Source organism: Piliocolobus tephrosceles, chromosome 12, assembly GCF_002776525.5.
Source record: "Piliocolobus tephrosceles isolate RC106 chromosome 12, ASM277652v3, whole genome shotgun sequence".
Lineage (NCBI taxonomy): Eukaryota > Metazoa > Chordata > Mammalia > Primates > Cercopithecidae > Piliocolobus > Piliocolobus tephrosceles.
The window spans coordinates 14,790,929-14,803,779 of NC_045445.1; the positions used below are offsets into that span (position 1 = coordinate 14,790,929).

A 12,851-nucleotide genomic window follows, 5' to 3' on the forward strand; every position below is an offset into this window, starting at 1 on the left:
TTTATTCTTCAATGCGGATAGATGAAAATTTCACTTTAGCATCTTTGGTCATATTTATATTGTGCAAGGCAAGAGTCAGATTGAGGTTATTGTATGTAGTAAAACATAATAGTAATATAGTACAGTACAAGGAATTGTGAACATCTCAGTACTGAGTACTCCTGCCTTGCAAATCAGTATGAAAATTTTACCAGCATCAAACTTGCATTTTTTCCAGCAGGTGAAGGAAAGAATACGAAGCTAGTACACACATGTGTGCGTGCGCGCGTGCGCACACACACACACATACACACATATTTACTGCTACTCTAGATAAACAGTGATTTGGTTCTTTTTTATTTGTATAAATTTGGGGGTACAAGTACATACAGTTTTGTTACATGGATGTATTGCATAGTGGTGAAATATGACTTGGTTCTTATAAGCTACCAGTAAGTGAATGGCTTAGATAATAAGATGGATTGCCTTTTCTAAATAAATGCTGTTAAATAGAATAATTTTGTTGGTAATTTACTGTTACAGAGTTCATTTTCTAGTTTTAATTCCTAGCTTTATCCATGTAAGATCTATTTTCTTTCTAAGTTCTATGGGAATAATAATTATCCTTATAATGTGTTGAACTACTCTGGATATGGATGGCTCAGGGATTCCCTTGAGCTGCCTTCGGGGCTTCTTAGAGGAGAGTAATTTGATCTTTAGGGCCCTAAGTAAGTGGAATGGGTGAAGATGGGAGTAAATTCGGTCTATCTGATCTAAATAGAATCAGAAGCTTCATTAGTGTAGGAGAACTGCTTTGGAATTCAGAGAAGGCTTGAGCCAAGGATAATGAGCATAAAAATAATACCTTATATCTAGCATGGGTCAGATTTTCAAAAGGTGATGAAAGCAGGTAACTAGGCTAAGATTATGAAAGTTCCATGTTTAATACTTATGAAATATATAAATATATTTACAAATAAAACTATAAGCAATGTCTTAAATACCATATCAAAGATATATCAAAGATACAGGGAATATTACAACTACTGGAAAAAGAGTAAAGATAACAAAATAAAAAACAATAAGAGGATAAAACCCAATAGCTATGAGACTAAAAATGAAATAGGTTGATATTTGTGAGGAGAAGACAGATCTTGGTTAGATTTCTGGCTCCATGTACTGGCTGTGTGTCCTTAAACAGTTCGCCTAGCCTCTTTAGTCTCAGTTTCCTTACCTGGACAATAAGGACGATAGTACCTACTGACTCCAACAGGTTATTGTAAAGATAGGGTGAAAAAAATTGAGGACTATAAAAAAATACTTGATAAACTGGACTAGTCCTTTCCTCTGGTTAAAGCTGCTTGCTTAATTGTCCTCTAAAATCTCAACTTCTCGTAGAGGTTCTTAAAGTGGTACACCTTGGGTTGAGGAACGGAGTTTTGAGGAGACTGTTACAGATCCATGCAAGTTATTAGTCACTCATTAGCACATTTTGTTTTGTATTGTTTCTTTTTTTTCCTGATATTCTTATTTAATGGCATTACAATTTCCTTTTGCAGTGGGAGTTGGATACTCTTTCTTTCAAGCATGTAAACTTTTTTCAAAAGGTACCCATCTTTATTATATTACTTTTGCCAATACATTTTTCTGAGTTTGTGTACTTGTGAAAAACCAGTTTGGCATCTTAAAACAGCAGCAGTTCATTCTTGCATTCTACCTGCAAGTAACTTTTTCCTGTTTTTCTTAATAACCATCCATTATTCTCTTCGTATTGTGCTTACCTTGGAAAATGACTATATGAAATGTAGATTATGCTTCTAAACTCAATGTCTTTCATAAAGTGACCCCCAAAAAAGAATAAAGAAAAGCAATTGACAATGCTAAAATGAATCGGGCCTTCTTTTGTTTAAGATACTTCATGATCCAACTTTTTGTTAGGAGTAGCTTGGATTTGCTTCAGTTCGAGACTGCCTAATGTATTTATGAGGTTGAATGCAGCTTAATAAATAAGTGACATGGATGGATAAATGATTTTATCTATTATGCATCATGCTTTGTAAACTAAATCAAAACATTATTTATGCTACAAACCTTGTTCATTTTACCTAATTGCTCTGTGAGTAATAGGGATTGTAACAATCCATTCCAAACAATTTCTTAAGACTTTTAATCGCTAAGCCAAATATATAAAATTTGGTCAACTCAAAACATAGGTACTAATTTCTCATAAAAATGAGTCAAACTGTTTTTATGTTCTTTGCTTTTATTTATTTATTTATTTATTTATTTATTTATTTATTTATCTTTGCATCAAATATAATTCTGCACCTAGCACAGGGCCTGGCACTTAGCAAGATGTGATAAATATTTGTAGAATTAACATTGAATATAGAGTGTAGTTATTGAGAATGGGAGACATTGACAGCAAGGAATAAAATGTAAAATGTGGCTTGAGCTCCTAAATCTGTATCTTTAGCCTAGATCTTTCTTCTAAGCTTTGGACCTCTGTTTATAATTTGCCTTTTTGAATTTCCCGTAGGCAACTCAGACTCAACATACCTCAGATTAACTCATCTCTCCTGCAATCTTTCTACTCTTCATCTTGGTGAATGGCATTGTGATTTCCCCAATTGCCCAAGCCTGGGACCTTGGTTCCTCCTCACTTATACCTTACCTCTAACGGTCAAAAATTCTATATCCTGTGGATTTGTGCCTACTAAGTATCTCTCTCGAATCAATTCACTTTTTTTTTTTATCCCCACTGCTATCCTTACTGCCACTTTCCTAATCCAAGCTAACATCATCCTGGCCTTGGCAACTGTGACAGTCTTTCTGTCTCTTCCACTTACCCTGCCCACTTTTTCTTCCCTTTCCTAGGTGTCTTACTTTGTGGACATTACACACACTGTTCTCTCTCTGGAACACTATTTCCTTTCCTCTCCCTTTCTCACATGTTAGCTTCTACTCCTCCATCAGATTTCCTATTTCTAAGCCACTTCCTTCAGGTAAGCTTTTCCTCCCCACATCTTCTCCTTCCCTGCACCCCTGTTTGCTTAGGTGTTCATGCTGTGTGATAACGTGTACTCCCAAATTTCTTCTTGGCTTTAGTGGAATTGTCTGTTTTCTGTCTCTCTTGCTAAACTAAGCTCTGTAAGGGCAGAAACTGTGTGCAATTCATCTTTGTATCCCCAAACACAGCCAGACACGGAGCTTAGCATATGGTGTAGGTGCTCAATCATTTTATATATATTTACATTGTTAAAAAATGAATACATCTACCTTGCTTTGAAGAATAAGATGTTTTTCTTCTAAGTTGTGCATATATTTATTTTGTATCTCTTAATGTAGTTGCAAAGAATTAATTGGCAAAACTAATAATTGCCTCTTAAGTTACCTTTAGAAATAAGTTTGAATCTCTGTAGAACAGGTTTCTTTGAAGTGGAGCATATTAGTATTCATTGAGAAATTAATTTTGTATAATTCCCACTAAGTTTAATACATATTTATATAAATGATTATATAAACTTGAAGTTTAGATAGAAAATATATTTTAGTAAGTGAAAGTGAAGTATGGTGTCTAGAGAACGTAGCAGGCCTTCGTTTTCCTGAGTGTGCTTGTCACTGGCTTCTGCTGAGGAGGGAAGGACAAAAGATTTGTTCCTTTCATGGAGAGAGGAGTCTCATGCAGCCTGTGTGAGTAATAGCCTTTTCAGCAGCCCTGAGAATTAGGATCTAAACAATCTAGTCTTTGGTTGGACCATGCCTTTGGCTTTGTAGGAACATCTGGATTCCTTGCTTAATAATACAGTGGCTCACCCTTTTTAAACTAAACATTAAAAAAAAAAAAAAAAAAGATGAAAGCTTTGAATTTTGATGACATGTTTAACATTTTATCATGCTTTGGAAATGTTTATATGGTGGTTAGAAACATTCTGAGAGTAGATTATATGAATTTGAATACCACCTCTGCTTCTTGGACAAGATATTAACCTTAGTTCCTTATCTAGAAGATAGGGACAGAAGTTGTTACCTGCCTCTTAGGATGATTTTGAGTATTTAAAAAGAAGATACATGCGTAGGCTTAGGATAATGCTCAATATGTAGAAAGTGCCAAATAAGTGTAGGTGCTCTAATTAGTAGATTAAACTTAGATTTTTTCAAAATTCTTTTTGATTGAGTTAATCAATAAGCTACAATTTCATTAAACGTTTTTGTGTCAGAATGAATATTAAATCTGCAAGTAACTGTGAGCACTAACACCTACCTCAATGCTTGGCAAGTAAGTGAATGTTTGATGAATGAGAGAATGGGTGAATACATAGCAAAACCATGCTCAGTAAGAAGATGAAATCATGTAAGTCCAACCAAACATTATCTTCTATAGTGTGATTTTAAAATATTAATATAAACATATTGGAATATTAACTCAAATTATTTAATAAATATATATGTATTTTTATTAAAAGTGCTGACTTTAATTCTCGTTTGAAATTCTTCTTTCACACTTCTCTACCAGGGAAGAAGACTTGGAGACAAAATCAGAGCAACTTAAAAGTAAATATCGTTAATTAATTCAAAATTGACTTTTTTGCTTTAGTTGCATAGTTGGTATGGGCCTTAAACCATATTTTTTATTCACTAGACAAATATTGTGTCTTTGAAAGACTATTTAAAAGAAAAAAGGCTTCTGCTGCATTGTGTTTCACTGCATTACTGGCATAACCCCAGACATGTCAGTTTCTCAGTATGAGCTGTTTCTCAAGTCCTGGCTCAAGGTTAGAATCATTTCCATAGAACATCTTGTATATGTTCCAGCTTCTTTTTACCACCACCCACCATCACTTCAATAATCGTAAATAAGTGTTGCACCTTTTTGCAGAAGAAACTTTCTTTCGTGAGCAATTCCAGTCCTACAAGTATGAAACACACAGGACAGATTCTAATGGACCATGCAGAGGCTAACTCTTAGCTCAGAAAACATATCCATTCTTTTTTGTTGTTGTTTTTAAATTTTTTTAGAGATGGGGTCTCACTGTGTTGCCAAGGCTGGAGTGCAGTGGCTATTCACAGGGGTGACCATAGCTCACTGCTGCCTCTAATTCCTGGGCTCATGCCACCCTTCCACTTCAGACTCCTGAGTAGCTGGGACTACAGGTGTGCGTCACTGCGCCCAATATACTTATTTACTGTTACATACAAGATTCTGTTCTTCTCAGCTATCCATGATAGTCTGATATTTGTAAAGAAGTAGACTCATCATAGCTACAAGATCCCACATTTTCTTTTCTCTCTCTCTCTTTTTCTTTCTTTCTTTTTTTTTTTTTTTTTTTTTGAGACATAATCTCACTCTGTTGCCTAGGCTGGACTACAGTGGTGCAATCATAGCTCACTGCAGCCTCAAACTCCTGGGCTCAAGCAATCCTACCACCCCAAGCTCATGAGTATCTTAGACTACAGGCATGGGCCATTATGCCTGGCTAATATTTTTCACACTTTTTTTGATAGACAGGGTCTTGCTATGTTGCCAAGGCTGATCTTAAACTCCTGGCCTCAGGTGATCCTCCCACCTTGGTCTCCCAAAGTGTTGGGATTACAGGCATGAGCCACTGCTCCCGGTCCCCAAGACCCCACATTTTCTTCGTGTGTTTTTTGTGGTAAATAAAGATGAGAACATATTTTTAAGGGGCAGTATAGCATAGTGGTACAAATTGTAAAACTAGACTGCCTGGCTTATAATCCCAGTTCCGTCACTTACTGGCCGTATAAACTTGGGTAAGTTCTCTGGAACTCAGTTTCCATATATAAAATGGGCATAAGAATAGAACACTCTCATCATGGAGTTAAAGATAAAATAATCTAATATTTGTGAAGCACTTTGAACATGCGTGGCATATGATAATGCTCTAAGTTTTAATATAATTAATAGCAGCCTAGTGAATGGTCTATACTGATATACCAGGCCTGGTTATTATTTTGTACAGCCACAACTTCTGGTTTCAAGAAAGAAACAGTGTGAAAGGCAAATTCTGTAGTATTACGTGTTATAAAATCTCTCTGAGCCTCAGTTTTCCCAAATGTAAAATGAGGAAAGGAATGCCATCACTTGCTAAATGCTGTTTGCATTAAATATAATATGTGTTAAGCACCTAGGACTGTGCATGCCTAATATATAGAAAGTCGTAATACATGTTTGTTTCTTTCATTTGTAATAAGTAGGTCACATTTTAGGGAAATATTTAGCTGACAGATACTGTACTTCATTTGGGGTTCTAGTTATCACAAAGCAATGTTACATTTACTTGGAGGTCAGGCTTTTGGCAAGCTCAGCTGTCCAATACAGCTGAGATTGGATACCAGGAATACACTTCAAATGCTTCTTAAGAACAAATAATCGTCACAAATCTTTTGCAGTTGACTCAGTAGGCCAGTCCAAGTCCTTTAGAGTCTGTGAAATAAGGCAATCACTTAGAATTATGGAGGCAACTTATAGCAACTAACATGTGGTAGGGAGTAAAGACAGAGATGTACAGGTTACAGTTATTTCAAGAAACAATGGAGTTCTGCAGGTATCCCTGCAGCACATCATTAGATTTTATCATGTTCAAGCTTATGATGATGCCATCGAATCATTAGGAAAAGGATCTTCTAGCTTGCCCCAGATCTTAGAAAAAAAATAAAGAAAAAGGATCAGTTATGTTGTATGTCTTTGATTAAAGAATTCAAGGATGCATGTAATATTTTCTAGAAAGGTTTCCATCAAAAATCACTACAGTTAAAAAGATGTTTGGTTCTTCAATGAATACACTTTAGTTATCTAGAAAATTAACTTTTTATGAATCAACCTTATTTTCCAAGAATGCTAAATAAATAGAGAGTTAATACATAAAATAAGTTCTAATTAGTGTCTTAAATCTGTTTTCTTAGGCAACTCAAATCACTTTTTACTAGTGTGTATCAAAGTTATTTTGAAAAATATCATAGTTTTATTTTTCAATTTATCCTCAGAGTTAGGACCTAGAATAAACTTAATTTGAGCTGGATAGCCTTGAAGAAGAATTATACCTACAGAGATGCTAATTTAACTTTTATTTGCTGTATTTCAGATTGAAGTGGTGCGTGATTGTCAGGAGAAGAGAAGTTCTGGTCCATCCTCCAATTTGGACAATGGCAATAGCTTGGATGTCTTAAAGAAGTATCCTTTATTTATTAATATAAACTCACATACACATCTAACTGTGGGAGTCTGGTTCAGTGTTCAAGGCCAATGTAATTAGAAATTTGAGTTCACAGAATGGGGTTTTACTGGGTGTGATGAAAAGAGCACTAGTTTAGGTGTCAGAAGTCCAGGTTTTAGGCCTGGCCAACCTATGGCCTGTTTATGTGATTTGAAGAAAATTAACTAAACTTTTTCAGAATGTTGCTATCCTCTTTTTTTTTTTTTTTTTTTTTGCCCAGACTGAAATAAAATGGAGGTTTTTGTTTATCATTCTTAAAAAAGTTTTATTATTTTTCATTGACGTATAATCATTGTACATATTTATGGAATACAGTGTGAAATTTTGATACATGTGTACAATGTATAATGATCAAATCATGGTAATTACCTTATCTATTAATTCTTCAGCTTTATTGATATATAATTGACAAAATTACATATATTTAAAGTGTACAATTTGATGCTTTGATATGTGTATATATTGTGAAATGATTACCATATCAAGTTAGTTAACACATCTATCACTTCACATAGTTACCATTTTTTTTTGTGTGGTGAGAACAGTTAAGATCTATTCTCTTAGCAAATTTCGGTATACAAAATGAATAGTGTTTGGACAAACGGAGGCAAGATGGCGCAGTTCCGGGTTCTTCACCGTCAACTTTCCCACGCCCGGGAAAGACACGGGTCGACTGCGCAGGCCCAACCCGACCTCCAACGGAGAAAAACCGGAACCCGCCTAGCCACGCCTACCACCCCTGCCCCTGACCTGCCTATGTCCCACCCACTGCCCGCCCACTCTGGGGCCCAGGACATAAAAGCCGCTCCCGGTAGGCCCGCGGTGCGAACTTCCTTGGCCCCTGCTGGTGTGCGGACCTAGGAACCTCGCCCGAGAACGCCTGAGCGACTTTGTCGGCCTCCACCGCGGGAGGCCGGTGAACCTCGCCCCTCCTTCACATTGGCAAGTTAATAAAGTTTTTTTTGCCTTGCCTACTTGCCTTTTCTCTGGCATTTGCTCTGGGGGTCACATTAAAGCAAATCAAATAGAATGGTACATCAAAAATTACAAAGGATTATACAGATTTATACAATGTTATTTAATAGATGTTAGTAATTGTGTTCACTGTTATAATGGCATATTAATATTCTAGACATAAGAATATTCATCTTTTAAATGTTTTATTACAGAGTTGTAATTAGCAAGCATTTTGCAGCAAGTTGTAGGTACACATATGTGTGTGTGAGATACATACATACACACACACACACACACACATATATACTATAAGGCTCTCAAATGTTAAATGTTTTAATATCCAAAAAGAAAAAGAAAAATAGTCAAAAGTATAAGTTAAATCAAATGGGTTACTTATACTGGGGACAAGGGAAGTGAGTTTTAAATATGATGTCGATTGGAAATCACATTGAAAAGAAAATATATTTTATTTTCCAGAGACAATAAACAAAATTATTACAGAAATGGGTGGGGCGTGGTTATTCATGCCTGCAGTTCCAGCATGTTGGGAGGCCCAGGCGGGCAGATCACTTGAGGTCAGGAGTTCGAGACCCGCCTGACAAACATGGTGAAACCCTGTCTATACCAAAATATACAAAAATTAGCCAGGTGTGGTGACAAGCGCCTGTAATCCCAGCTACTAGGGAGGCTGAGGAAGGAGAAACTCTTGAACCCGGGAGGTGGAGGTTGCAGTGAGCTGCGATTACCCCACTGCACTCAAGCCTGGGTGACAGAGTGAGATTCCGTCTCAAAAAAAAAAAAAAAAAAATATATATATATATATATATATATATATGAAATATAACTATGACACACACTTGGGGAGACATGGTAAAAAAATCTACTGCCTCCCTTAGAAAATTTCAGAACATTACTGGGAAAAGGGAAAAATAGTGCCTAAAATGCTAATACTTATTTTTTAGGGGAAAAAAGGGTATTAAAATTCATAAACTATGCTACCCCAAAACAATAAAAACCTCAGACATTTAAGAATAGTTATTGTGAGTTTTTAGTAAATTTATTCCTAATCTCAGTGAGTTAGAAATAAAGTTCTTTAAAGCTTATAGTAACCCTTGAGCATATATATATAGATATATATATATGAAAAAAGCGGGATATATATATATTTTTATATATATATAAATGAATATAAATATAATGAATAAAAACCACCCATAAGACTATATATATAGTTTTTATTCTAGAAACCATAAAAGTAGTTTCATATTTTGATGCTAAAACAAAAACCATTGATAGTTCCTATGCATTAGCTATTTTTACCTTCTCATGATGATAATACTTGAAACATTGCAATATAGATCTCAGTAATAAAATAACTGATAAATATGGTCTTTTCATTTTAGCCACGTCCTAAATGAACTGATACAGACTGAGAGAGTTTATGTTCGAGAACTGTATACTGTTTTGTTGGTAAGCTATTCAAATTGTATTTGCCCTATCTTTTCCCGAATGATCCCTTGCTACATTCATTAGAAAGTGTTTAGGGACAATCTTCTACTTCCATCTCCTTCCCTGGTTGTCATATGGCAGCAGTGGGCATTTCTTTTATTGTTTGATGCAGCATGTTGGTTAAACGTGCACATTCACGCTCTCCCTCAGTAATGGAAATGATTGATTTAGAATTTGTTACAGAAGACAAAACGTTCTCTTAGGGATATAGCCGATTGTTACAGTTATTCCCAGGGTGCTATTTAGAGATTGTGATGTAAAAAACTGAGAATGGGATAAAATATTCATTTGACAAAAATGTCATGGTATTTATTTGGTCTGAAAAAACCTAAACACATATTGCCAATTTAAGGAGAAGCTGATGACCTGTAATCTATGTTTTTATCTTGGTTTCTATCTTGTTTCCTACACTACAAGCTACTCTGAAGGCCAAAGAGCTATTACTTTATTCTGCCTATTGACTGGAAAACCTTGACTTCCTTTCCTTGTCCTGCCTTCTCAAAAAAAAAAAAAAAAAAAAAAAAAAAAATCATAGATAACTTTGGGTAGGAGATTTGAATTGAATTAAAATTGAATTAAAATTCAAACAAGTTCACCCTCAAATCCCCTAATATTCTGCTGTACCTACACCATTAGTAGCCCAACCAAATGTACATGTAAATATTTTAAAATGCATGAATGTATTTATTTTGGGTAGGGTTATAGAGTGGAGATGGATAATCCAGAGATGTTTGATCTTATGCCACCTCTCCTGAGAAAGAAAAAGGACGTTCTCTTTGGAAACATGGCAGAAATATATGAATTCCATAATGAGTATGTAATTGCTGAATTGAATATTTATTTTTTATGAAACTATTTAAAGTGCTCTCTTGACCAGTTTATTACATTTCACATAAAATCATGTAATTGTTTTTTCTCTGAAATTTTCACAGCATTTTCTTGAGCAGCCTGGAAAATTGCGCTCATGCTCCAGAAAGCGTGGGACCTTGTTTCCTGGAAAGGGTTAGTTAAATTATTTTTTAAAATATATAAATATGCACCACCAAAATAGCAATGCACTTATAAGAACAGATTTGGCGACAAGATAGGTACTTTATGTCTTTATGTTTTTGGGGAAGATACATTACTCCAGCGAGTATTTAATACCGAACCAAGTTTTGCTGCAGAAATGGAAGCACTGGGATATCCAGAGCATAAAAATGCCCGTTCCATTCTGTGGTATCAAATGCTTCAGCGGCTCAGCTCTTGAACACTGACTCCTGGGTAATCCTAGTAATCCAGGGACAATCCTGGCTATGAAGATGTAAGAGTTGGGATCATCGTAACAAAACTTTCTGGGGCTTGGTTAATTTTTTGCCTAAAAAACACCTTATTATTTATAATATTTGTCTTATTAAAATACACGTAAAGTTTTAGAATTGGATCTAGTCTGACTTCCAGCCACCAAGGCATCTATCACAGGAACTTCATAGAAACAGAGAGCTGTCAGTTCTTTTCATTCAACAAAAGCATTTAGGGAGGCCCATTCCTCTGTGTCCCGAGTATGGTTAATACAATTGACTTCCCAAGTTAGTGATCGTACTCTCCTCCATTAGAGTTTTCTGTTTGAATATTTTTTGTGTATGCTTCTCTGCTTATGTAGTTTCTCTTCTTCCTGAAAGATTAGTTTTGTCTTGATTTAAGAGTTTATTCAATAGAGGTGATTGTTGAAAGCTTCAAAATAGATATCTTATCCCACAAAGTGTTTATGAAATGAGAAGAGAATAAGGGTAAGAAAGAACTGTGTGTCAACCTTGCTCAACATGTTCTAACTTTATTTTTTATTTTTTAATTTTTAATTTTTTTTTTTTTTTTTTTTTTTTTGAGACGGAGTCTTGCTTTGTCACCCAGGCTGGAGTGCAGTGCAGTGGTGCAATCTCGGCTCACTGCAACCTCCGCCTCCTGGGTTCATGCCATTCTCCTGCCTCAGCCTCCCAAGTAGCTGGAACTACAGGTGCCCACCACCATGCCCAGCTAATTTTTTGTATTTTTAGTAGAGACGGGGTTTCACCGTGTTAGCCAGGATGGTCTCAATCTCCTGACCTCGTGATCTGCCTGCCTCGGCCTCCCAAAGTGCTGGGATTACAGGCGTGAGCCACCGCGCCCGACTAAGATGTTTTAACTTTAAACACATTTAAATTATGACCAAATTCTTTCCCAACTTCCTCAAGCAATAGCAGTTTATCCTTCCTTTAGACTCTATAGTATGTAATGTTTATCCTACTCATTGGAGATTTTATATTTACTGTGCTTGTGCACCTTTACATGTATACATGAATTTTCTCTGAAACTTAATGGAAAGCCCTTAGATCCAGAGTCTATATCCTATATATTGTTGTATCTCTCATTAGGTTAGCAGTGTTCTTAGCAACCAGTTGTGATTTAATAAATGTTTATTGATGAATTGTTTATTTATTCAATAACCATTTACCGGTCACCTACTATGCACCAAGCATTGTGCCAGATAATGTGTATACCAAGCCCAAATCTATTTAGGTATAAAAACAGGGAAATTATTAATTGTGTAGAAGATGACTTGCATTAGATTCAAAATATACAAATGGTCCTGGGAAAATCCAGAAAGGGGCATCTTACATAGAATGGGGGTATAAACAATGGTTTTATAGAAGAGATAACTCATGAGATAAATGTTAAATAATAAGTAGGAGGTAGCCCATTCGCAAGGGTCAGAGAAAGAGGATTCCAGGGAGAGAGAATTGCTTAAGTGCCTAAATGGATTATGCTACAATGATAATGTCCCAATGATGAACCTAGGACTGTAGGCTCTAACTTGGAAGTCAGGTACAAGTTCATTCACTAGGGAATCAAGATACTAATAACAGAATATGTTTCTTGGCACCCTGTTAGTTCATCATTATGCAAAAAAGTAGGTTTCTATAGTTCAGACAGAGAAGGCTCCATCTAAGCCTCAAGCTTGGCAAGTGGAAGTTCTGATATTACTTAGATAATTATGTGTTCTTCCACCAGATGCAATGGGCATACTGTTCTTGGAATATAAAGAAGGCTTTTGACCAGCTGCTAGTACAGTAGGCCCTTTAGGCCACATTTCCTAGGATGCTTGGTTACCCCTCTTGTTTAGCCTTTCTTGATGGCAAAAGTCATATTCACAAA

General features: G+C 35.8%; 1 protein-coding gene across 7 annotated transcripts in view; it reads left to right on the top strand.

Moving 5' to 3' along the window:
* Nucleotides 1–12,851, top strand: part of MCF2 (MCF.2 cell line derived transforming sequence) — a 118,611-nt gene that overhangs the window by 87,810 nt on the left and 17,950 nt on the right. For 5 of the 7 annotated variants that reach the window (XM_023202555.1, XM_023202556.1, XM_023202558.2 and 2 more), the window contains 5 exons: nucleotides 4,496–4,533; nucleotides 7,083–7,171; nucleotides 9,575–9,641; nucleotides 10,378–10,493; nucleotides 10,613–10,682. In XM_023202555.1, coding sequence (XP_023058323.1) covers nucleotides 4,496–4,533; nucleotides 7,083–7,171; nucleotides 9,575–9,641; nucleotides 10,378–10,493; nucleotides 10,613–10,682 — 380 coding nt within the window. Of the gene's footprint in view, nucleotides 1–1,538; nucleotides 1,587–4,495; nucleotides 4,534–7,082; nucleotides 7,172–9,574; nucleotides 9,642–10,377; nucleotides 10,494–10,612; nucleotides 10,683–12,851 lie in introns of all 7 variants that reach the window. The other 2 variants (XM_023202554.2, XM_023202557.1) reach the window with 1 other exon arrangement.